The sequence below is a fragment of the Macaca mulatta genome, chromosome 10 (assembly GCF_049350105.2).
Source record: "Macaca mulatta isolate MMU2019108-1 chromosome 10, T2T-MMU8v2.0, whole genome shotgun sequence".
Taxonomy (NCBI): domain Eukaryota; kingdom Metazoa; phylum Chordata; class Mammalia; order Primates; family Cercopithecidae; genus Macaca; species Macaca mulatta.
Genome location: NC_133415.1, coordinates 20,165,298 through 20,190,405, shown reverse-complemented (window position 1 = coordinate 20,190,405; position 25,108 = coordinate 20,165,298). Strand labels below are relative to the sequence as shown.

The 25,108-nt window shown below is 53.2% G+C and overlaps 1 protein-coding gene, 1 long non-coding RNA gene and 1 pseudogene across 7 annotated transcripts in view; 2 read left to right on the top strand and 1 right to left on the bottom strand.

Moving 5' to 3' along the window:
* The window catches only part of LOC114670373 (uncharacterized), a 51,231-nt gene extending 37,427 nt beyond the window's left edge, over positions 1 to 13,804 (top strand). Inside the window, exons 2-4 of the long non-coding RNA XR_013399282.1 lie at positions 1,795 to 1,974; positions 2,850 to 3,165; positions 13,451 to 13,804. This is a non-coding gene — a long non-coding RNA (uncharacterized LOC114670373). The remainder of the gene's footprint in view (positions 1 to 1,794; positions 1,975 to 2,849; positions 3,166 to 13,450) is intronic.
* PATZ1 (POZ/BTB and AT hook containing zinc finger 1) lies at positions 761 to 22,119 on the bottom strand. 5 transcript variants are annotated; one of them, XM_077949972.1, is made up of 5 exons: positions 22,066 to 22,119; positions 20,103 to 21,381; positions 18,651 to 18,714; positions 10,562 to 10,733; positions 761 to 2,265 (listed from the first exon to the last, which is right to left on the bottom strand). In XM_077949972.1, exons 2-5 carry the CDS (start codon positions 21,371 to 21,373, stop codon positions 1,847 to 1,849), a joined length of 1,926 nt encoding a protein of 641 aa, XP_077806098.1. In that variant the 5' UTR covers positions 21,374 to 21,381; positions 22,066 to 22,119; the 3' UTR covers positions 761 to 1,846. The 5 variants fall into 5 exon arrangements, with proteins under 5 accessions (XP_077806098.1, XP_002798384.4, XP_028683660.2 ...); XM_002798338.4 differs by lacking the exon at positions 22,066 to 22,119 and adding an exon at positions 3,743 to 3,880 and having other exon boundaries at positions 20,103 to 21,730; XM_028827827.2 differs by lacking the exon at positions 22,066 to 22,119 and adding an exon at positions 3,743 to 3,815 and having other exon boundaries at positions 20,103 to 21,521.
* On the top strand, positions 22,044 to 23,626 carry LOC718409 (uncharacterized; annotated as a pseudogene). Its single transcript, XR_003719912.2, has one exon. The product of XR_003719912.2 is annotated as an uncharacterized LOC718409 (transcript).
* Positions 23,627 to 25,108: the final 1,482 nt, after the last annotated feature.

Here is a 25,108-nt window from a genome sequence, read left to right as displayed (position 1 = left end):
GCTGTCTCTATCCTTTTAGGGGTTTTCCTCTTCCCTGAGGTTTCTCAAGATGCCCAGGGTGCCTTAAGTCTGCCTGCCCCTCTTGTTCCTCATTCTTATTCCCATTAATTCTCCATTGTGCTTACTTCTTGCCTCCTGTTTGTTGTTTTTTCCCTCTTTTCTTCATACATTCACCATTAACGGTGCACCAACCTTTTACTTAACATCAGGTAGATAACATGGTGGGGAAGACAAGTTGCTGAGCTTCTTAGAGCCCCTTGGCCATGAGGAGTCCCTGCCACATGCCTCCTCAGGTGCTAGCTGGGTAGGCCATGTCAGATCCCCTCTATAAGTCTTCCCTCCCAGAGCCCCAACCCCACTTCATACCTCCCTGGTCCACCCTACTTACCCTCCTGCTGTCACTGTCCCCTCACCTTGCCCAGTTTTTCTCCTGGTATTTCTCATTATCTGAACTCATATTTAAGTTGTCTGTCTCTCCCATTAAACCTCACAGTGGTGTCTTGTTCACCACCATACCCCAAGAGCATGAAACCAGGCCTGGCACACAAGTAGTAAAGACAAGCAATGGATATTTGTTGAACAAATGAGTGAATTCTGGCATTCTAAGTCTTCAGTGGGACCATCCACCTGTCAATCCCAGTGGAACTGGTACAATGAAGTAGAAAAGGGGTCTCCTGGGATCCCACTCCCACCCCAGGTGCTGCCCACCTCTGGGTCCCAAAGACCCCCACAGCTGAAAAACTGGACTCAAGGGAGCAGATAGAGTAATGTACTAACATTTTTAATACAGTCTGATCAGATCAATTCACATCACAAGGTCAACCTGGGCTTGCTCACATGTGACACAACTGAGGTACACAATGTCCCTACCTGCTGGCTGTCCCACCTTCCTGGCTCCCAACTGCATTGAAACCCCCTACTTCCCTGACCAGACTGGCATTTTTTAAAATTTTGCATAAAACTATTTCTTCCATAGACTTCAAACAATCAACTAGCCAAGTTAATTATGGTACATCTAAACAAAGTTTAATACTAACCCTAATGTGTGACTGCGGTTTACAAAGAGCTCTGTATCACCTGGGATAGCTTTCAGTAGCAATTCACTACAACTGGTCCTAAAAAATAATAACAATAATAATAATAATTAGAGAATTAAAAACCCAACAGCATGTTGAATGGTTAAAATCACATAAGAACTGAAATTTGGGGTGGGGGTGTCCTCAATAGCTGAGCTTGTCCTAGCAATGAAAATGCTCGCCTCCAAGCAGGGCTCAGGAGTCTGGAGCCCTCCAGACAGAGGGCGGAGCTCAGGGGGGCTCTTGGAGGACACTCACCCCATGGTCCATGGGATGCTTCTGGCTTCCTTAAAAACAGTTGGGCATCCGCATTGTATAAGTGGGTGGAGACCCTAGTGTGGTTCTTTTGAAGGATATGGGAAGGGAGGATGAGGAACTACAGAAGTGGGAGGGGACCAAAATCACTGAGGTCCCAGAATACCATAGATTTGGGTATAGGATTGGGGTCACTAAGAATTGAGCACCAGGAATTCCAGCTTCTTCCCATTAGAGAAACTGGGACTGGTTTTGCCTTGGAGGCCTATGTAGTGTTTTCTGCCCCTGTCCCATACCAAGTCTCATTGATATTTCTGTAGAATATCAGATGAAAATCTATTTCTAAAGACCATTGGGAGAATGGGTGGTAGAGAAGGAGTTGGGTGGGGTTGGGGGGCAGTTAAAAATGAATAAAAATCTCTCAGCTACAGAACCCAAACATCACTTCCCTCCGCATTCACAGCATTTCCCAGCAGTCCCCAAATGGCTGTTGCCGTGGGGACAGAGCAGCTGCCTCATTTCCCTTCAGGCCCCATGGGCTGCTGGTCAACCTCAGGATCTACTAAAGATGACGCAAATGCCGACTGAACAATCTGAAACCCAAAGGACTCGAGGAGAGACATGTTCTGCTGAGGAGAGAAAGGTGAGCCAAGGGCAGGGCCCAGGTCCCCCAGGGGGCCCCCAAGAGCCCGGACATGCACCTTCTGGATGTGTTTGTTCAAGTAGGACTTAGAGCGGAAGAAGCTCCCACATTCGGGGCATGGGTACTTCTTCTCCCCATCAGACTCCATTTTGTTTTTGGGAACTGCCATGTCGCAGGAGAAAGAGCCATTGGCACTCTGCTTCTCCGGCGTCTTCAGGTCGCTGGCATCTGAGAGGTCACCATAGGAGTCAGAGCTCTCAATCGGATCCTGATGTGAGCATTTCTGGCCTTCTACAAAAAAACAAAATACAGGAGAGAGATGAGGCCAGGCTCTGGAGATGCCCCCTCTGGAGGGGTCATGAGGGGCCAGCTCACAGACCTGTGGAGGGCAGCTGTTGGCCAGCCACTGTCCTGGCAGAACCCGCGAAGGGTCAGCTGGTCAGTCTGGGAGACTGGAGTGCCTACAGGGGTGAAATGGCAGGGCCCTAGGGCTGCCAGCCTCCCTTGCTGTGGACTCTTCATGCAGCTGCACGTGTACTGCTCACCGTCATCTCAGCCTGCTTCAAGGAAGGGATACAGAGAGGGCAACTCTGCTACTGCTGCCCAGAACAACTCAAAGACCCCCAACTCCTAGGCACTCTTTTGGGTGCCTCTGGGGGTAAAATTGGTATTCTGATGATGCCGAGCCAGTGTGACAGTGGCTTCGCCTCCTGCACCAGACTAGCTGCACTGTAGCAAGCCAGGCAGAACCAGAGCCATCAGGTCCTTAACCTGGGTAGACCCCATCAATGGCTCAGACAGAAGCCAATCCTTTTCCTAATGCTGCAAACATGAGCCCTGTTCTTACCGCCTTCCTTCTGCCAAAACCCTTCCAGGGCCAAGCAGCCAAAGGACAGAGATTGAAAGCAACTCTGTACTTCTCAGTCGGCTGGGTGTCCCCACCCTAGGCCCCAGACAAGCTGGGCCAAGAGACAACCCTGGCTGCTCTGCCTTGCCGGGCCCACACTGAGTCCTCCACCAATCAGCAGCTTCCTGCCTGGGTCCAGAGCAACGTGCCGGGAAGGGAGGTCTGTGATGGGAGCATGGAGCATGCCATCTCTGCTATTTCTACCATCTGCCAAGCCCCTGGCCTCATCCCCAAGGCAACAACAACGTGACATACAACAAAACAACCTGAATCAACAAGTGAAGGTGGGCCTGGGGGAGCTCTCTGCAAACCAACTCCCAAGTCACAGGAGTCAGATAGCTCATTATTGCCATGCATCTCACAACCATAGCCAGAGGCTCTCCAGAAAGGGCCACTCACAGTAATCAACCACCCCTATTGTGAGACAAGCCAGACATTGGCTCCCATCGGCCCACTGGGTCAAAAGAGGAGAAAGCATTCAGCCGCAGCTCCACACCATCCTAAAGGGCAGCAGGCAGTGACAGGCCCATAGTGGCTCATCATGCGGGGCTCTTCTTCTGCCCAGGGCCCGGGGCATCCCTGCAGGGCTCCAGACAGTGGGGGCTGGCCAGGAGGAAGGGAGAAGGGCTGGGGAAGAGGAGGCGGAGGCTGGATCTCGGCAGTGCCCTAAAGCCTCACTCACTGCCCTGGAGTGAGATACCCACTGTGACTTTTGTCCTGGAGGCCACTGCCACTCAGATCTCTGAGTCTCCTCAAGGCAGCCAGAAAGTCGGCAGCCTTCCCGCCTCCCCACGCCCAGCCCAGCGCCCCCACAACACAGTCTGCGCAGAGAAGCAAAGTGCAGAGCAAGGGGTCGCTTGCCTTTGTTGCCATAGGTCCTGGCGCAGTGGAACGCTGCTCCCCCATTCAGGATGGGCTCCTGGTGCCTGGAGACCTGGGGAAGGGGAACACCGTGGTGGGTTTTAACATGGACCTTTAAGTAGGAGGCAGAGGAGAAACCTAAACAAGACAAAAGGAGATGAGATCCCACGGCCAGCAAGAGATACCTCTCTCCTTCCCCCACTCCTCTCCTCTGGCCGCTCTGGCTAGCATTCCCAGGTCAGCTGCACCTAGAAGGGGCCCTCTCCTTGGCTCAAAAATGGCTGCAACCATATGAGCCACATGGCTCAGGATGGAGGGTGGCACTGTCCACAAATCGGCTTCTCTGCAGAGCCCACTCTGCAAGGCTGCGGTGAGGGGCCGAGGCTGGCCGCCTGGTGGGATGGCCTGAGATCTTGCTCCTGCTAGGGCCAGAGGCCAACTGCCTCTAGGGTTGCTTGGTGCCTCAGTAACAGGTGGTTTGAGTGGATGTCTCCTGCAGGAACCATGACTAGAAATGTGGTTAGACAAGAATTTGGGGCTCCAGGGAAGTCACAGGATTCTAGCCAGCAGGATGCCTGCTTAATCCTTATAAAAGGAAACTGGACAACAAACGAGATGGAGGTAAAATGAAATCCCAAAGGAATGCCTCCAAGGATCCCGTCTTCTACCTGTCAGGAGATGTTCTATTTTTCTAACTTCCCCACCTTCAGCATAACAGGATTTAGTAACTGTTTAGATCTTTTGAAGAACAAAGACAAAAATAGGAAGTTGTGTCAGAGGAGTGCAGTCATCTCTTATTCATGGTAGTGTTTTGGTTCGATTCTGGAGCATCCACCAGGTTCACATACAGGAGAAGAAACAGGGATGATCTCTGTCTTTATTTTGGGGGAGGACAATCCAGCCATCTTGGAACTGTTCCTGCCCACCTTCCAGATGCTTCGGTCAGTCTGAGCCACAAGATATCTCAGGCTGGGAAGAGTAGATCTTGGGCCAACTTCCACAGCAGCCATGTGTGCAAGGATACAGAATGAGGCAGGCCGATAAAAGGATTTTGACTTGAGTTTCACAGGAAGGAGGTATGCCATCGAACCCCACTGTAGTCAAGGATCAGAAGGTGCTTTTAGCAGGAACTGAAGCTTTTTAGTATAAGGCCCACTTAGGGTGCCAGCACCCTGACAGTGTCGCTTTAATCCACTTCAGATCTGGTTGACTCATTATTTTTCGATTCACTTTCAAAATTACACAGTCACAGGATAACAGTGAGATCCACTGCTGAAGGGTCAGAGGCTGAAGAGTACTGTGGAATGTCTGCACGAGATTTGTTTTAAAAAAAAGTCTGAATTGGCATGGCATTTTGAATGCTGCTGGAACTGTAATAAAGATTCACCTTTAGTAAGTGCTGATGGCACACCAGGGCCCAGCATGCCATATGCACTATTCTATAGAATTTGCCCAACACCTTTTGTGCTACAGATTACTATTATACCCATTTTACAGATAAAAGAAATTAAGAGGCTTCGTGAGGTTAGGGAGGCCGAGGCGGGCGGATCACGAGGTCAGGAGATCGAGACCATCCTGGCTAACACGGTGAAACCCCGTCTCTACTAAAAATATAAAAAATTAGCTGGTGTGGTGGCGGGCGCCTGTAGTCCCCAGCTACTTGGGAGGCTGAGGCAGGAGAATGGCGTGAACCCAGAAGGCAGATGAGATCATGCTACTGTACTCCAGCCTGGGCAATAGAGCGAGACTCCATCTCAAAAAAAAAAAAAAAAAAAAATCGCCAGGTGCGGTGGTTCACACCTGTAATCTCAGCACTTTGGGAGGCCAAGGCGGGTGGATCACCAGGTCAGGAGATTGAGACCATCCTGGCTAACACGGTGAAACCCCATCTCTACTAAAAATACAAAAAATTAGCCGGGCATGGTGGTGGGCGAGACTCTGTCTCAAAAAAAAAAAGAGGCTTGGTGAGGTTAAGTAACCTGGTCACACATACAGCTACTAAGTGGCAGAGCCTGGACTCCAACCCCAGGATCATGTGCCACCAGAACTTGGCCCTTAGCTACTGGGCAGATGCTTTAACCCACTTATGCCTCATGTTCCATTATTGGAACGCTAACCCAGGAGTTATTTATATCCTACTGCTCAAGATCATCACTAAAGTCTGATTTTTCACAAAAAAGTTTGTAACCTCTAGCATAAATGGGTTAATTGGTTCCTCTGTCTTAGCCCTGAGCCCTAGAAATATCCAGTGGACTTTTACAATAGGTTTCATTATCACCATTTATACTCAGGTATTTTTCTGCCATAATGGTATGTTAGAATGGAAGCTGCTGGAAAAACTGGGCTGGCCTGTGGAAACTTCATGTAACAAGTTTTTCTCTGACAGCAGCAGTTAGTGGTTCTGAAACGTGGGATTGGGCCAATTTTCCTTCCTTTCCCAATACAGCTACTTCAAAGATCTGTCTAGACCAGATGCTGGTGTCCTGCCCTGCCTGGTAGAGCAAGTTGTCCTGTGCTGTGACCCAAGTGTCTGCCTGAGGCTGATCATGCGTATAGACTGGTGTAAAAGGGTCCCATGTAGACATCCCTAAGAGGGAGGCTGTAGTCAGGTGTGAGGAGACAAGGCGAATGGGAAAGAGGCTGTTAGCCCTGCCCCTGGGGGTGGTACTGTAGAGTCCCCCAAAACAAAGCAGAACCAGGAGATATTGGCTCCCACCAATCAGTACAAGATATCAGAACTTTCTGATAACTTTAGAAGGTAATTTTTTCCTTTGGTTTTTAATCCCTTGTGGGGTCTTTAAAATAGCATGAAGCTCTCTCCCCGTGATGAAGCAGAGCATGTCTGCTGCAATCAAAAGGGGACAGAAAGGAGCAGGAGAGCACCAGGAATTACGTTTACTCCTTACTGGGAGAACTATACCAAGAGAACACAGCAGATGCTCAATCAAATCTTGCTGAGTTTGGCTGGGCACAGTGGCTCATGCCTGTAATCCCAGCACTTTGGGAGGCCAAGGCGAGCAGATCACCTGAGGTCGGGAGTTCCAGACCAGCCTGACCAACATAGAGACAAACCCCGTCTCTACTAAAATACAAAATTAGCCGGACGTGGTGGTACATGTCTGTCATCAAAGCTACTAGGGAGGCTGAGGAAGGAGAACTGCTTGAACCCGGGAGGCAGAGGTTGTGGTGAGCCAAGATCACGCCATTGCACTCCAGTCTGGGCAACAAGAGTGAAACTCTGTCTTGCTGAGTTTTCCTGAAAAACAGTCTGAGAAACACATGGCTGAGTCCTCTTGACTTTACCCCAGCTGCAGACTGTACTATCTATAGCAAAACCACATGGCGAGGTGGTAGGAGTGGATCCACAGCTGCCACTTAAAGCCTAGAATTTAAACACAGAGCAACTCAGCAGCCAAGTGTTAGGATGAAACAGAAGCTAAGCTTCTGAGCAGAATACGTCTTTGAAACCAGACATATTTAGCTGGAATTCTAAACTTACCCACCCATTCACCACTGATTAACCAAGAGCCAAAGAGGCAGCTTGATCCAGCCATCCACGCAATGGAGATGCTGAGCACACATGTGACTGTCACTATAACCAGCAAGCCACTGGCCCTTTTACTCCAGAGATGATGGTCTTACTAGCAAAAGGCCACTGCTCCTCAGTTGCGTTTTCTTGCCTGGTGTGCCTGCACTTGGCACTCCAGAAGCAAATGATCCTTTGGCAGTTTCCACATCCATGCAGGGGTTGGGGACTGCTTTCTCCTTGTCCAAACCCTGAAGGGGCCATTCCCAACTGCATTGTGTTGGAGTGGGCCCACGTAGCTTGATGTGAGTCCAGGGAAACGGCAGGTTCTCTGCATCCATCCACTTGTGTGCTTACCTCTGACTGGGGAGAAGGCTTCCTCTACGTTTCAAGCAATGATGTTTGCATTCAAATGTCTCTGTCAAAGGCAGATTCCTGATAATCTATTCCTCTTCCCCATACCAGCACATAGGCATATATACAAAGATCCTGCTACAGAAACTTTAAAGGAAGAAAATCACGGTCATCAGCCAGGGCCTTCTCCCTTTTCCACTGTTCAACTCAACTGATTTCCTCAACTCAAAAATGTGGGAACAAGCTTTTCTAGCCATAATACTCCCTCCACTGCAAATGATCTTCCTCTACAAATAGTATCATACACATCCTGATATGTCTCTATGACAAAGCCAGAGTCATCTGTCTCATCAACTTCCATCTGACTCACGTGTGAGGCTGCAGGAGTCAGGCTGCCTTTCCTCTTTGCCATTCTTCACAGCCAGGAGTCGTTTTTGTGGCAAAAACTAAAAAAGACAGATCTATAGGTAGATACTTAAGTCAACTGTTTAAGAAGTGTTGGGACTGAAGGATCTGAGGGCACCTGGAAGTTCACCTGATTCAATCTTAACTGTTCTGACATTCAGCCTTTGTTTGAACGCATGCAGAGATAAGAACATTCATTTATTTGTGCAACCTCTCTGTAGGTATAGGCTTGGTGGCAGGAGGGCAAAGGAGGACACAGAGCTCTCTACATTTTGATTCCAATGTCTCAATGTTTTTGGTGCTCAGAAACAACTTTATCCTCTTCCTTTTTTTTTTTTTTTTTTTTTTGGTCTCTTCCTATTTCTGCCAAGGAATGAGTCCAGGAGTAGAATCCTGCTCCTTCTCTTCTGATAAACACTGCAATTGTTTTCTCTTCCTTCTGAGTACCCAGCATGGGTTGGACCAGCACCTTCTTTAGTCTTGTTGCAGGAAACGGACTTCCCACTCTGGCTCTGGGATCCAGACCCAGTCTTGGCTTTTCTGAGAAAAAGTAGACTCTGGCTTACTCTTCTGGATTCTCCATTCCAGTCATGTAGCTTATGGCTGTTGCCCAAGTTCTCTTTACCAGCCCTTGGAAAAGAAATCCTGATGTACAATAGTTGTTGGCTTTGCCACATCAGCTGCCTCCTAACTAGGCCAACTTTCCCACTGTCCCTGTTGCTCTCAGTTTTTCTTTCCTCCTGAGCTGGGCTCCCAAGGGCTGTGGCCCTGGGTCTCCTGTCCAGTTCCTGCCCTACTCCACCATCTGGTCTGGGCTTTCTGAGTTTTATCATGAGCACCCTTCTCCACTCAGCAGTTTTCAGCCTCTGGCCTCTGACCCCAGTTCTTGCACTGGGAACTTCCACATTGAAAACCTGACAAAATGCCTGCCTATAGCATGTTATAGCAGGTTTTGAGTTATCTGGGGGAGCTGTCAAGAAGCCAGGTTAGGATGAAGCAAGACAAGAAACAATATTATTTCTGGGGCTGGGGCAGCCCCAGTCAAGACGGTCAGCCACAGCCCGATAATTCTCCCTGCAACCTAGAGGAAGGTTAAGCCCAACACTTGCAACCTGGAGGAAGCTTCTGTCAGAAATGGGCTCTACTGACATGTCAGAAAACAGAACAGACAGCTTAAGAGATCTTCACTACTACTTCCCTGCTTTCACAGCAGGTGTCCTGGTAGTACAAACCCCAGGTGTGAAGCTGCAAGGAGGGATCCAGTTCCAGGACACCAAGAACACCCAGCTACTCAGCAATCTCCTTCCACTGTGAACCTCAGGGCACGTGAACACAGCACAGGCACCCAACAATTCCGCCAAGGCCTGCAGGAGTGTTGTGCCTGGTCCAACCCAGAGTGTCAACAAGCATGTCTTTCCCAACATTGTTACAAAGTGCAAGGATAGAGTCTCCCAAGTGTGCAGCTCCTTTCACCTACCTTGTCTCTTGGGATCCTCATGATAACCCTGAGAGGTGGGAAAGGGGGCTATTCTTAACCCCATTTGAGAGATGAAGAAACTCAAGCTTAGAGAGGGAATGGGAGAACTTGAGGCCACCTAGTGAGAGGCTGGGACTAAACCCTGGGTCTCTTGACTCCTGGTTCAGTGCTCAACCCACTAAGCAGCCTTTCAGAAGCATTGGGACAAGAAAGAATGCCCCAGGAGATAAGGACATCCCAGTGCTCCCCACTGGCCAAAGCAAAGCACACCATGCAGAAGCATCCTCACGTTCACAGATAGCTGCTCCGACCTCCTTTAGCACAGACACAGCGCAAGCCTCCACTGATGCTGTGCTTGCAAAACACAAATATCTAGCACTTCCAACAGCCAACTAGACCCGGCAGAACCTTGGAGACAGGCTTGACTTCACCCAACACAACACCACTGCCACAGAGTTAGACACTACCTAGGCCCACCTTGTCCTCAAGCATGCTACCCTGCTCAGAGCACCTTCCACTTTCCTCTCTCATCAAGGCCACAAACCTGAATTTGGCCTCTCTTCTGACCACTTGTGCTACAAAGTGTCTGCTCCTTGTTTATCTCCAGACTCAACCTCTTCCCTAGCTGCTGAATTTCATATGCCAGTGAATCAATCAGCAAAAGCTCTCAAGCCGGACCAACCTCTTTTTCTCCCACTTTGGGACCTACTAACTCCCCCACCAACCTCAGTGGTTCAGTGGTGTCTGCAAAATGCATCCATCCTGCCACCTGAGTAGCAGGTGAGAGTTATGGGCCCAAGCTTGGGAAGAACCTCTCTCCTTCTGTTCTGACCTGCTGGTCTCCTGGAACTTCCCATTCTAAGCACCACAAGCTTCTTGGGAAGGAAGGGGTAGCAAATAGCTAGCTGGGTGATGAAGGTGTTTATCATTCAGTGGGAAGTGGGGGGGCAGGCTGTGCAAAGAGTGGAGTCTGAGGCAGGGTGATTGAGACACCCCTAGGCCTCCCATACACGCTCAGACCCATCCTCTGGAAGTGAGGAAACAGTGGGCACATTACCTCGGTTACAGATACTGCAGAAGTTGCTGGGCCCCTCGCTGTGCTTCTTCAGGTGGTCTGCCATGTATGCTGCCCGCAAGTACTTCCCACACACCTGGCAGGGCACCTTGTCTTCATGACAGGCCAGGTGGGAGCGCAGACGGTCTCGGGTGGCAAAAGAAGCATTGCAGGTCTGAAGGCAGAAAAGAAAATGGGATGAGGTGAAACCCAGCACGCCAGACCTGACTCCCCACCAAGTGCACCATGAAGCAAAGGCAATTTCTGGCCATCACGTGACCTCCCTTTATAAAGAGAGCTTTAGAGTTTGGCTCAGGCTCTCTACCCAGAATGCCAAGAGGCTGTTCTTATTTCCCATAGTGCCTCCTTACGGGACAGTTGAGTGGGAATCACTGGTACTAACTAAATGACTACTGGAAATGTGCCCAGGACATGGCAAGCTAAGCTCTATACCCCTCTACACAATGAAGAGTTACACATTTTGCTCCTTAGACATTAAGAACTGCCGGGCACGGTGGCTCACGCCTGTAATCCCAGCACTTTGGGAGGCCGAGGCGGGCGGATCACAAGGTCAGGAGATCGAGACCACGGTGAAACCCCGTCTCTACTAAAAATACAAAAAATTAGCCGGGCGCGGTTGTGGGCGCCTGTAGTCCCAGCTACTCGGGAGGCTGAGGCAGGAGAATGGCGTGAACCCGGGAGGCGGAGCTTGCAGTGAGCCGAGATCGCGCCACTGCACTCCAGCCTGGGCGACAGAGCGAGACTCCGTCTCAAAAAAAAAAAAAAAAAAAAAAAAAGAACTGACTTTAGGTGCATTAGCTATAATGCACAGAATTACATTTACATGAATTTACAGATGAGTTACTGGCATATAAACCAGCCTTACTGTTCTCTATCCCTGGGTTTCCCCTAGTTGTTTTATACAAAGAATTCTATTTATTCATTTTATTCAAAAGTGACATTAGTCTTGGCCAGGGAAATGGAAAGGAAAGGCAGGACAAAGCGCACAGATAAATCTTCGTAAATTTTCATGAGTTTGAATTGAAAAAGCAGCCCAGGCCGGGCGCGGTGGCTCAAGCCTGTAATCCCAGCACTTTGGGAGGCTGAGGCGGGTGGGTCACGAGGTCAGGAGATCGAGACCATCCTGGCTAACACGGTGAAACCCCGTCTCTACTGAAAAATACAAAAAACTAGCCGGGTGAGGTGACAGGTGCCTGTAGTCCCAGCTACTCGGGAGGCTGAGGCAGGAGAATGGCGTAAACCCAGGAGGCGGAGCTTGCAGTGAGCTGAGATCCGGCCACTGCACTCCAGCCTGGGGGAGAGAGCAAGACTCCGCCTCAAAAAAAAAACAAAAGAAAAGAAAAAGCAGCCCATAAAATGATAGTGGCAATTCTGACCACGTGAGAATTAGCAGACAGAACAAGGGCCGGAGTCTTCAAAAGTATCTGTGGGCCAGGCGCAATGGCTCTTGCTTGTAATCCCAGCACTTTGAGAGGCCGAGGTGGGCGGATCACCTGAGGTCAGGACTTCAAGACCAGCCTGACCAACATGGTGAAACCCCATCTCTACTAAAAATACAACAAATTAGCCCAGCGTGGTGGCAGACTCCTGTAATCCCAGCTACTTGGGAGGCTGAGGCAGGAGAATCACTTGAACCTGGGAGGGGAGGTTGCAGTGAGCAGAGATCCTGCCACTGCACTCCAGCAGGGGGAACAAAGCAAGACTCCCTTTAAAAAAAAAAAAAAAAAAAAAAAAAGGCCAGGCGCAGTAGCTCAAGCCTGTAATCCCGGCACTTTGGGAGGCCGAGACGGGCGGATCACGAGGTCAGGAGATCGATACCATGCTGGCTAACGCGGTGAAACCCCGTCTCTACTAAAAAATACGAAAAACTAACCGGGCGAGGTGGCGGGCGCCTGTAGTCCCAGCTACTCAGGAGGCTGAGGCAGGAGAATTGCGTAAACCCGGGAGGCGGAGCTTGCAGTGAGCCGAGATCGCGCCACTGCACTCCAGCCTGGGCGACAGAGCAAGACTCCATCTCAAAAAAAAAAAAGCTGGGCACGGTGGCTCACACCTGTAATCCCAGCACTTTGGGAGGCTGAGGCAGACGGATCAGGAAGTCAGGAGATCAAGATCATCCTGGCTAACACACTGAAACCCCATCTCTACTAAAAATACAAAAAACTTAGCCGGGCGAGGTGGTGGGTGCCTGTAGTCCCAGCTACTCGGGAGGCTGAGGCAGGAGAATGGCATAAACCCGGGAGGCAGAGCTTGCAGTGAGCCGAGATTGCACCACTGCACTCTACCCTGGGCGACAGAGCGAGACTCCGTCTAAAAAAAAAAAAAAAAAGCATTTGTGAAACATTAGGCTGGGGAAGTGCTGGTGATAGCAAGGATGATGATACTACCCTGTATTGATTGTGAGCCAGGCAGGCACGGTGCTCACCCTTTTAGAGGCACTTATCTCATGCAACCCATCCTGATAGCAGCCCTCTGAGGCAAGCTGTGTGATTACCCTCCAAGAGAGCATGGCTTTGGAAAGCTGTGGTGTGAGCTGAGCACCAACTCACAGCCAGGCCCCCGGGTCGGATGAGTCAGGAGCTAAAGGTCAGAACCAGTACCCTGGAAGGAGGACCAGGTTGGCAGGCATTTCTTGTAATTTCCTGTACCTGAGGACCTGACTTGAGTACCAGTGATCAGTCTCCTCACAACATCCCTTCCTCAGCTGGAGCTTGCAAAGGCATTCCAGCTGTGGGGGTCACAGAATATTGGGAAAGCCCTGAGAAGAGCTGAATCCGTTGGCTTTCAAGGTATTTTGGTTCCAGGGAGGTGTTTAATGGGTTCTAGTCAATTTTGACTCATTTCTTTTTTCTGTATGTGTGTTTACTGTTTTAGAACTGTAAGAGAAAGCAACATTCACCTTTAAATGTGTTACGGATCAAATGGTAACCCACTGAAGACCACCCCATTACCTTGTGCTAGAACGGAACTGCCTCTACCATCTCTCTTTAACAGAAGCACATCCTGAGAACCTGAGAGCTCAAGGTAAGTGAACACTGTCACCACATACAGACATCTAACTATCTCTTTACTGTACAACCATAGCAAGAAACAAACGCATGCAATGCCGTCAAGGTAGAAGACACCACTGTTTACTATCCCAGTTCCAAATATCTGTGTATGTTAGCACAGCCTACCTAGCTCTTATGTCATTATCTTTTTAAGTAAATATTATACATTTGAACTGAATTTGTAGCAATGAAATACTGCTTTTATCTGTTTTATATATTCAGTGTATTCATATCATAAATGAGGAAACTAACTTTAGAAGATGAACTTGCTTAAAACACTAGACTCAGCTATTAAAGTCTAGCACACCCACCCCCACCACACCCAGGCCAGTACTTTACCAATCCTCCTGGCCACCCCAGGGGATTCTGATCTCTCCCAGTTTACAGCTGGGCCAGTGGAGGCCCTGAGAGGATGAGACAGCTGGACTAAGAACCAGTCCCACAGCCTGTGCTCTTATCATCTCCAGATTCAGGAGAGGAAGCTTCTGCTGAGTGAAAGGTGCTCATACTTTATAACACAGTGTACAGTACTTGGCAGCCAGGACCCCCAAAAGGGAAAGGTGAAGAGATTTGTGCAAGGAAATTCCAGCATGTAGGTAAGTCAGAAAGCACCATGGATGCTTGCTCTCATGGCTACAGGTGGGCCCCACCTCAGCCACGGACCTCATGACGCAGTGACAGGCCACAGTAGGAGAAAAAAAACTCCAAACCTCTACACAGCCCAGCAGTCTCTAAACTGGGGCAGGGGCTGCATAAACACCCCCAGAAAAGAGAGGTGCACCTGTTGGTTTATTTGGGGACAAGACCCAGCTTTGCCAGGCAGCGACCCAAAGACCACCCCCTCCAACAGTGAGAGAAGGTGTGTTCTAAGCCTCAGAGCTCAAAGGAACCAACATGGATCAGGTATAAGAAAACAGGGCTGAGGCCGTGCGCAGTGGCTCACGCCTGTAATCCTAACACTTTGGGAGGCTGAGGCGGGTGGATCACAAGGTCAGAAGGTTGAGACCAGCCTGGCCAATATGGTGAAACCCTATCTCTACTAAAAATACAAAAAAATTAGCCGGGCGTGGTGGTGGGTGCCTGTAGTCCCAGCTACTCGAAAGCACATTCAGGATTTTGTCTTCCACAGTCCCTAGGAGAGGGAGCCACAACATGGATAGGCAAGAGATGCCTTGTTTCTCTTACCAACCTTTTTTTAAGATCTGTCCTCTAAAGGCTTTGCCTGTCATGCTTTGCTACCTAAAGATGATGGACAGCCAAACTTCAATTATCCACAAGTCGCTTATCCATTTGGGGATTAGCTAAGCAAAATTAAAATCCCAGACTGGGCTGGCTTCCCCCACCCTGTCCTCCATTGATTATCTCTCAAGGAATGAAAGCTAACTTTCGCCTGAGCAAACAGAATTAGGAATGTAAATCTGCTGGGGGAAGAAACAAAAACATGACAAAAGCTTTCCCTGTGTTCAAAGCCAAGCTGAAGAGATTGTTGGCTTCTCTGTGCCAGGATTGACCCTCTGTGGCTGCAGTCCCCAGGTTTTCTGGGGAGCCTGTGAAACTCCAGAGTCTAGGCACAGCAGAAGTTCAGACAACACAGAACATGAAAGAGCCTGGTCACACAACCCAGGAGAGAAGGGGCGGAGGGAGACAGATCTCAAAGGGAACATCCAGAACTTCCATGCTGGGGTGTCAGGAGAAGAGCATTCTTTGTCCTAGAGACAGGGAGAAGACAGAGGGACACTGATGGGAAGAGAGCGAGCCAGAGGCAGAATGCTGTGACTGCCTGCGGCACTCAGAAGAGCTGCCTGGCCCACAGCCCTGTGCTTAGATAGCCTGCTGTAGTTAAGGGCCATGCCTGCCAGGTGCTGGCCCAGGCACCCTGAGTGTTGGTCATCACCACTCAACGCTGAGCCCCAGTCCTGATCCCTTCCCAGACTTCCTGAAGCTTTTCCTCCTAAGGATTGAGCAGCTTGGGAATGGGGCCCAAATGGTACCAAGGGCACTAGTGCACACCCCTACCCTTGGTGGCCCTTGAACTCAGGCAGCCTCAGGGGTAGTCTCGAGCAGCCTTCTCCCACAGCACTGGAAAACCCTTAAGGGCAATGCGTGAAAGTTCAGCTCCCTGGGCTCTTTGGCCCCCTTCTTCTCAAGCATATGCCCATCTCAACGCATTCCTTCTCTAACCAGCCCCCAAGAAGTGGAGCCTGTGGAAGCTAGGGAGGTCTGAGCTGCTCCAGCCTCTCAGCTTCAGGTTGAACTCCACGTGGGGGAAATGTCCCAGCCCACTAAGCTCATAAATCCAGCAATACTTGGGGCATCTGGGCCAGTTAAGAACACTCAGGCCAAGCCCCAAGGAGACATGCCACTGTCAAGCCTGAAGCTTCCTGTCCCTACATTCAGATGGCCTTTCTACTTAAGCTATGGCACTAGTCTCTTGTAATTGGCCTCCTTCATTCTCTCTGGCATCAGGAGGGGATGAGCAATAGGGACTGTGCCTAGCCAGTGGGGGACCCAAGGAACGAACTCCCAGAGAGCTGTCTCTTCACCTCTGATGTTTTCAGCATCCCCACACCATGCCAACAGATGCCCCTGCTGTTTAACCAAGCCCAAGCACACCTCGCTGGCCAGCCCAGAGCACGAGAGCCAGCATGTCTTCACCTGCTGGGTCCCTGTTAGGGGAGTTGTGGCTATGGGGCTGGAGGAGGGGCCAGCAGGTCTGTGAGAGTGTATGTTGGAGGGGCAGGGCAGGAGCACATTTGTACACCAAGGGACAGTGATGTCAGTGTTATGACACAGACCAAGGACAAAACACACAAAGCCTCAAATGTTAGAATGAAAAATTTTATCATCACTCCTGTTCACCCCACAGAGTCTGCGGGGTGCTAAAGGGCACACCAATGGGATCCAAGGGAGGGGGTCTACATCTGCTTTTTCAGCCCACAAAGCCATATACTGGGATAGCCCAATAGAAAACTACTCATTGGTTTGGTTCCTGAGCAGACCTGCTAATAAACCTCAAAAACACAAAAGTCTACTTCACTAGCCAGAAATGAAAGCAGGATCTAGATCTGAGTGGGAAGGGCAGAAGGCAGCATGGGTTGACTCTAGTTGGAACTGTGCCAGTCTTCTCTGGAGGCCGACTCACTCCCGGATTGGGGAAAGGGGTGGCCGGACCCCAGTCTAGAAACCCCAGGCCTACGGGAAGTGATGCCAGGGGAGGGGAAGCAGATAAGCTGGTGGCTAGTTCCCAGGAAGGCACCAACCTCCAAAATCACCTAGGCAAGGACAGATGCCCAGGGGTGCCATCTGTGAAAGGGGGGAAAAGGCAAGAGAGCCCAGAAAGAAACTTGGATGCTATAGGGGGTTCCAGAAAGGTGCTCCTTACTACCCCCATTTAGGGGCTCTGAGATGGGACAAGTCACCCAGGGAGGAGCTGGGCATGGTGGGCAGGAACCACCCTGCTAGTCTCTCCCAAAAGCAGGGGTCTCAGGCCAACTGCCACTCCTGTTCCCCTCCACTGTCAACCCTCTCCAGGGAGGCCCAGGCTAGCCAACAGGCCACTGGGTAAAGGCCCTGCTGCCCTCTGGGGTGGTCCAGCCCTGCCTCAGATATCCCGGCGGGGCTGGGCAGAAGAGAGCGTTGCTGGAGTGTGCTGGGCCCAGGTTTTCAAGGGCTGGGAATGATTTTTTTAGAGAAAGGGAAAAGGCGGTGTCAGGAACCGAATGGGACGACCTCCACAAAGCAGGCTGGGCAAAGTCCCATGATGGCAGGTCGCTAGGAAGAGGTTCCAGGGGCGGCAGGCCGCTGCTGCTCCCAACCCACACCTGGAAAAAGGGCAGAGAGTGCAGGTTACCCCCCCAGGCCACCGGGCTTGCCCCCACTGCCCTCTGGGCTCCTCCTACTCTGCCCGGGCTACTCAGCACACTACCTGACTCAGAATGTGCTCTGTGATGAGAGAAACAGAGAGAGAGAAGGCAGCAAGGCAAAGACAGATCCCCACAGGCCCGCCCTGGGCCATCCTCCAGGAAACTGCCTAGCCCAGCACCTGTGAACATCGTCCACGCCTGGCCCCCAGGGGCTCTGCCCTACTTACAGCATTCATCCCTCCCTGCTGGTCTCCCTGAACCCTCTCCCCTTGCCACCAACAGGATAAGGAGAAGCAGGTTATCCTCTCAGAGGCTGCAATGCACACCCCACAATCATGGCTCACCCCCACTTGGTGGGAACTTGGCATGGGAGAGGGGAGATAACCAAGGAAAAGACAGAGATGTGTTCGCTATCCAGACAAGAATGCTCAGTGTCCAGGAGAGGAAACTCAATCTTCTGGGCACCAGCAGGGACCCCAGATATTGTTCAAGCAGGTAAACCAAGGGTGAGAATCTATCTGGTTTAGCTTTCCCTACTTGCTACTTTGCAAAGAGCTCAAAGAAGAGGAGCCCACTTTGCTCTCCAGTCCTCCAGAAACCCTGGCTCAGGGTGGGTTAAACAGGAGCCAGTGTGGGGGAGAGGACCACCCACTCCCTACCTCCTACCTCCCCCACTGCCTTGTGCCCTAAGCTGAGGGGACCCGGGAGGAGCTCTAACTGAGGTCAGAAAAGGGGAAGAGTGGTTGGCTGGACCACCAGGAGCCCTTTTTAAAAAACCTGCAGTCCCTACAAACTGCTGGAAACCAACAGCCAGGCCCAGCACAGGGCTGGGTCTCCCAACACAACATCTGTGCGATAGTTCCACTATCCAAGGAGCCGGCAAACACCAGGAGAGGAAAGCCAAGCAACAGAGTGAAGGCAAAGATGGGGTGGGAACCAGGACCAAGCAACCAGGAAGGAGGAACATCAGCTGTGGGGGAAGGGGGCCTGGGGGAAGAACAAAGGAGGAGAGCAGAGGGAGGGTGGAGGAACAGAGGGGAGGTGTGCAAAGCGGTGGGCAGTCAGCCGGGCCCCCGGCACACGCAGCAGCTGGTTCATGGCTGCGACCGTGAGAACAGCAACATCTCCTTCAGCCCATCTCTGCCCTGGCCCAGCCCCTACCTGACACTTGTGAGGCCGTTCAGAAGTGTGCACCTGCTTGATATGTCCATTCAAGTGATCAGGCCTGGAAAAGAGAGAACCAAGAGGGACTTTAGAAACTTGGCCAAACCCCACCACACAGGCACACATACATACGTGTGTACACACACACACACACACACACACACACACACACACACACTGCTGGAGAGGACTCCCTCTCCTCCACCCCAGCATGACAAAGACAAAGTCACCACCCAGCTCTGGCTCCACAGGCCCAGGCCTCTCTGCCCTGGTTTTCTCTGGAGGGGGAAGGGAAGTGGGCATTTGTCTCTGATCTTCCCTCCCCACCCCCTCAATTCCCCCCCACCAGAAACTCAATGTTTTCTAGGACCAGAGGCGGTGGCAGTAGAATGAAACAGAGCTGCCTCACTGCCCAGAGGAGGGGGTATGTGTGATTCATTGTCCAGACTAAAGCCCCTTAGAAACTCAGCAATCCCCCCTCCCCCAGCCTCTCCCGCCACGGGCAGCCAATGAATGCCACCCGGATGGAATTCAGTCCCCAGAGGCCAACAGTGGAGCCTTAAGTCCCCAGCTGGGCTGGTAAGCCAGATGCCCGCCTGAGCAGGTGGGCAGGGGCTGCCTGACCGGTAAGACTGGTTCCCGGTTGGGGCCCTCTGAGGGAGTTCTCCATCCCTGTGTTCACACACACAAGGTCCTCCAATCCAGGTTAAAACCAGCCTTTTAGGAGAAAAACAAAACCACCCTCTGCTCCCAGACAAGTCCTCAGTTCCCCAACAGGCTAACTAGAAAGTAAACCTACATAAAGATCCTGCCCCATTCCTTTCTGTCCTGAGAACATAAAGGGGCTCTGTGGGTTAGGCTCTAGAGCTACCAAGTCAGAGCAGATCAAAGCTTTTGGTGTTAAGCAGCAGCTCTGGGTGCCCAGCTCTGTGTCCCATGATCCCAGGGTGGTCTGAGAGCATAGCTGGAGTCTACTGATCAGCAAGGCCAGTGTTCTGTGTTGGGGAATCTGGTGCCTCAGGAGTGTGGGGAGTCCCAGATGCACTTGTTCCAGTCCCTCCCTCGGCAGCCATTCAAGCGGGGAAGTCGCTGGAGGAGCCCAGTCTCCCGCCCCCAGAGGGGGCCCCACGCCTGGTGCCAGAAACACAAAGGGAGCCCAGGGAGAAGAATGGTGAGGTCCGGTGGCTCTGGCCTGAGGAATCCCGCCCCAGGAGGAGAGACAGTAGGGCACACTTAGCGTCAAAGAACTTCCCTGAGGGAACAGAAAGCAGGTCTCAGGCATACCATCTCAAAATAAGGGCCCTTAAAACACTCTCCCAAACCTGGCATGACTCTATAAGGTCAAGTGACCCCCACAAATGCCACCGCCCCGGATCTTGGCAGGGGCCTTTTCAGGACTAAGATACGTGTGGCAGCGGAGCAGGGGAGGAAGAGGGGGCCTTTCCTCACCTGGAGAAGCCTTTCCCACAGCTCTGGCAGATGTAAGGCTTGCCCACGGACCCATCATGGGACCGCACATGGTAGGACATGCGGTCTTTTCTCTTGAACCGCAGCCCACACACAGGGCAGGAATAGGGCTTCTCCCCAGAGTGGGACAGCTTGTGCCGGTTGAGATGATACACATCACGGAAGATCTTGCCGCAGATCTCACAAGCCACCTGCTTCCTGGTCCGGCTCCTCTTTCGGGGGCCGTCGGGGTCTTCAGAGATGGGTAGCCCATTCTCACCCAGCCTCGGAGGAGGAAGGTCGATGTAGCCCAGCTGGAGGCTGGTGACACCGTGCTGGGCCTCATGCTGCCGGAGCCGGTTGGCATCAGTGAACACCTTCCCACACAGACCGCATGGAAGGATGCCGGCCTCCCTCAGGCCCCCTGGGGACCCAAACATTGAGTCCAGCAGGTTGGCCTTCCTTGGGCGGCCCCGGCCTCGCTTGCCAGTCAGGGGAGGGGCACTGGATGCCACATTGGGGAATGGGGAAGTCAGCAGTTGTGGGGATAGGGGTCCAGCCACCATGGGCAAGCGGTCCACCCCAGGTAACACAGGCAAGGAGGCTTGGCCTGCAATGGCTGCACCAGCCGCCCGAGCTGCCTCCTCCTCTGGCTGCATGCTGCCCGCGATGCCATTGCTGTTGGCTGCCAAGGCTGCCCCGTTGGTCATGTCCAAAGGGAAGCCCAAGTCCGAGGTCCCAGGGGGGCGAAAGAGCATTATATCGGCGCGGGCAGGGGGTACCAGGATCTGTACGTTGGACTGTTTGATGACTTCCTGGCAGATCTCGATAACCGACCTCATCAGCAGGAACTTGGCGGCCGTCATGAGTTCGGGAAAGCTCTCCAGTCGCACCACGATGCGGGAAGTGTAGGCGAAGTCCAGAATGTCCCCAAATACCTTGGAGCTGATAGTGTGCATCTCCAGCTCCCGGCTGCCCCCGGCCCCGCCGCCTGGGGCTGCCGTCGCGCCCCCTACATCAGCCGGATCCCCGTCCGCAGCTCCGCTGTCGCCCAACTGGGCGCTGAACACCGATTCAAAGTACTCGCTGCAGGCGGCCAGCACGGCGCGGTGCGCTGGGAAGCTCTCGTCGCCTACCCGCAGCAGCACGTCGCAGAAGCGCCCGCCGTTCTTGCGCTGCTGGTTCAGGTTGTGCAGCATCTCCGTGCTGTGTCTGCTCACCTGGTACGTGTAGCAGCCAGACGGGCCGCAGGAAGCGTCGTTCACCCGCTCCATGGCCGCCGCCCCCTCCCACTAGCCCGGCCGCCGCACCTGCCCGCCCCCTCCCTTCCCCTAGGCAGCGAGAAGCGGGGCACAGCAGACGTGTCCACACTCCCCACACGTGCCGGCCCGGGGCTCTGTAGTCTCGCAGGTGCGCCAAGCGTACACGCCCCCAGCCCGGATCGGACTGTCTAGACTGCGGGGTGCACCACCATCCCCCACATAGCCAACCCCCGCCCTCGCTGGACTGCGCGCCGCTCTCTCCTCTCCGCCCGCCCGCCTCCCCTTCCCGGTCTACCTTCCGGGGGGGTGCGCGAGCGAAGAGGTGCGCCCCTCCTGCAAACGCGCCTGCCACCTCCCCTCCCGCCCGCCAGGCGGCGCCGGCGCGCAGCCAAGAGGGGCACGCGCACGCGGGGAGGAGAAGGAGGGGGTCCGCCGCGCAGGCGCGCGCGCGCGCCGCGGCTTTTCCCGGGCCCGCTGGGGGCGCGCGCTGCGTCCCCTGCAAAGCGCGAGCCGGGGCGGGGGCGCCGGAGCGGAGGAAACAAAAGGCGAAGGCGGCGGCGGGGCGCGCACGGGGGCGGTGGCGCGGGCCGGGTCCCGGAGCCTGGAGGGCGGTGGCGGCGGCGGCGGCTGGAGCGGGCGGGCGGCGGCGGCGGCGGCAGAGTAGGCCCTTCCCCGGGCCGGGAGAAGGCGGCGGCGGAGCGGCGGCGTTGCGGCCCCGGGCTCCGTGTGTTCGGAGCGGAGGAAAGATGGCAGCGGCTGCACTTCCTCTTGCACTTTCACCCCTGGGGGGAGGAGAAGGAGGGGGCGATACCAACAACACCCCCCCCTCGCTTGCAGAAAAAAAAACGGCGAGCTCAGAGTGGGGGGCCCCTGGCGCCCCCGGCCTTGCACGTGCGCGCCCGGATGTCTAGTCCGGGCCGCCTCGCGCTGCAAACTTTCCACTTTCTTTGTGCCGAGCGCCCCCCCCCCTCACCAAGCCGAGGATGCACATCCCCCCTTCCCTATTTATACACCCCCCCCGCAGCTCTGCTCCCCCCGCTTCCTGCCCCCCCTCCCCATTCCCCAGATCCGCCAATGCTAGAGCAGCCTGAGCCCCCGTCCGGCCCCCGCCTCCCCACCCCGCCCGCGGGGCCGGGGGCTGCAGTCTCAGCCCCCCCGGACCAATGCAAACGAAGCGCCGAGCCAGCAAACCAGCTCCCACTGCCCCTCCCCTGCCCGCTGAGAGTGGCGGCTAGCAGGGTTGGGGGGGCAGGAACTGAGGGGTGCGGATCCGGGCCCCCCAGCCTGCGATGCGCACTCGCAGGTCGAGCGGGCGTCGTCCACCCTTCGGAGCCCCGCTTTCATGCGCGAAATCCCCAGAAGTCGCCTGCGACCGCCTCCCTGCTTCAAACACCAGAGAGGGCCCGGGGTCCTGGCCGGAGACAGGCCGAACCTCCGGAGCTCCTTCTGCACCCGGTACATGGACCGAACTGATGGGCTACGCGCCCGGAAGAGCTGGGGAGATGAGGCCAGCGTCCAGCTTCTCCCCCAAACCCAGCACGCCGAGCTTTGTCCCCGGGGAGCGTGAAGTCACCAGCTCCGGGAGGCGACAATATGAGGGCGATGGACGGGGCAGGGACCCCCGGAAGCCCCAGCAGTTCTCGGGGAAGTGGGGGTGCCGGAGGAGTCGGGGACACTCTCGGGCCTCTCCAAGCCGGGAGCATCCCCAGCGCCCGCAGCCCTGTGAGACGCCGGGTGTTCTGGTTATGGGCCCTGCCGCCAGGCCTCGGCGCTTTGTCCCCGGCCCGCCCGGGGATGCTACCGCGCTAGAGTTGTACACCAAGGTTTGCCTTCCCAGGAAGCGCTGGCGGCCGCCTGGCGCAGAGCCCCAGGCAGCAGGCGCCGCGTGTGCGGGCGGGAAGTTCCCACAGTTGCAAAGAGGGAGCGAAGTATGTGTTCCAAACTTTCCACGGTTCCAAACTGAGCGCTTCCATTAAGAGAAGCGGTGTGCGGGGGAAAAGCATTCTGGGTATTAGCATGCAAATGAACGGGCCCGGCTTCCAACTCCGCTCGGGATTCCCACCGATACGCGCCGAGCTCGCGCCCAGCCACGCGCGCCCTGAGGCTTCCGGGCGTTGCCCTGGCGTTTGATCCGAGTTCAAAATCGAGACATCTACCTTCTGGTTTTGTGTCCCAGTGCTTAGTCACTTGGCCTCCCTGAGATTCAGTTAAACTGACTGTTACTTAACCTGTACACGGGGACAGCAGCACCTGTCTTGCACACCTCCGCTCTAGGGCATAGTATATGCCAAACTCTGTTGGAGAGAATGAATGAGCCTTAGAGGCTTGAAGAAAGTTCCCTGGACATGAAGCCAGGAGTTCTGTGTCCTAAGCCCAGACTCACTGTCACCTTGGGCTAGTGACTCCTGCTCTGAGCCACAGCTTTCTTGGGCGGATTTTGGGAACTGGCACGTTTTATTTTTGAGAGAGCTGCTGGGAAAGGGTCCGGGCGCGGCGGCTCACGCCTGTAATCCCAGCACTTTGGGAGGCTGAGGTGGGCGGAGCACCTGAGGTCGGGAGTTCGAGACCAGTCTGACCAAGATGGAGAAACCCCGTCTCTACTAAAAACAAAAAATCAGCCGGGCGTGGTGGCACATGCCTATAATCCTAGTTACTCGGAAGGTTGAGTCAGGAGAATCACTTGAACCCGGGAGACGGAGGTTGCGGCGAGCCGAGATCGCGCCATTGCACTCCAGCCTGGGCAACAAGAGTGAAACTGTCTTAAAAAAAAAAAAAAAAAAGAGATAAAGAAGGATTTGCTCTGAGTGTCCAGTGTATACACACATCGTCTCTCCATAGTAGGTGTAGATATTCCCATTCTACCATTGGAACTGGGTAAGGAGTAACCTGCCCAAGGCCACACAGATAGTGATGGAGCCAGGATTCAAACTGCTAAAACTACCCCTTTCTCACCAGTGGCTTCTGAAACCTGTCACCCTTCCATGGCTCCACTTGAACCAGGAACTGACTCTCTGCCTGCTATACTTAGAAAACAGGGTGCCATGACTGGCCCCATCCAACGGGTTCACCCTGTGAAGGTGGGTTCATAGGGTGCTCTCAGGACCCTCATCCATGGTCCTCTAAGGAAAACAGGGAACATGCATCAGCCCTGTTTTGCAGATAGGCAGCTTGAGGGTCAAGGAGCCAGGGTGGCCCGGGATCCTACCTTGGGGAAGTGGCCAGAGACAGTCCAGATGCCGTTCTGATCCCACCTGGGAGCTTTTATCCAAATGTCACCTTGGCAGTGTGATTGTGGGGGTGGGAGTAACCTCTCCACTTCATCCATTACTCTCAGTCTTGCCCATCTCTCAGGCTCCCAGGAATCCATTATGTAACTTCAGGCGAAAAGGCATGCTTGCAGAACATGTCTTTTTTTTTTTATGTAACATTTACATGACATAAAATTAACAATTTTAAAGTGTATAATTGACTAGCACCTAGTAGATTTACAATGTTGTGCAACCAGCACCTGTGTCGAGTTGCAAAACATTTTTATCATCCCAAAAGAAAACTCCATACACATTAATAAGTCACTTTCCATTCCCTTCTCCCTCCATCCCCTGGCAACCACCAATCTGCATTCTGTCTCTATGGATTTACCTATTCTGGATATTTTATTTATTTATTTTTTATCTTTTTGAGACAAAGTCTCACTCGGTCACCCAGGCTGGAGTGCAGTGGTGCAATCTCGGCTCGCTACAACCTCTG

Coding starts and splice junctions, on each gene's coding strand:
- PATZ1 (XM_002798338.4), bottom strand. CDS start 21,373: ATGGAGCGGGTGAACGACGCTTCCTGCGGCCCGTCTGGCTGCTACACG. Junction 18,715..20,102: donor TGTGGGAAAGGCTTCTCCAG/GTGAGGAAAGGC, acceptor TCTCTTTTCCAG/GCCTGATCACTTGAATGGAC. Junction 10,734..18,650: donor AACGGCCTCACAAGTGTCAG/GTAGGGGCTGGG, acceptor TTCTGCCTTCAG/ACCTGCAATGCTTCTTTTGC.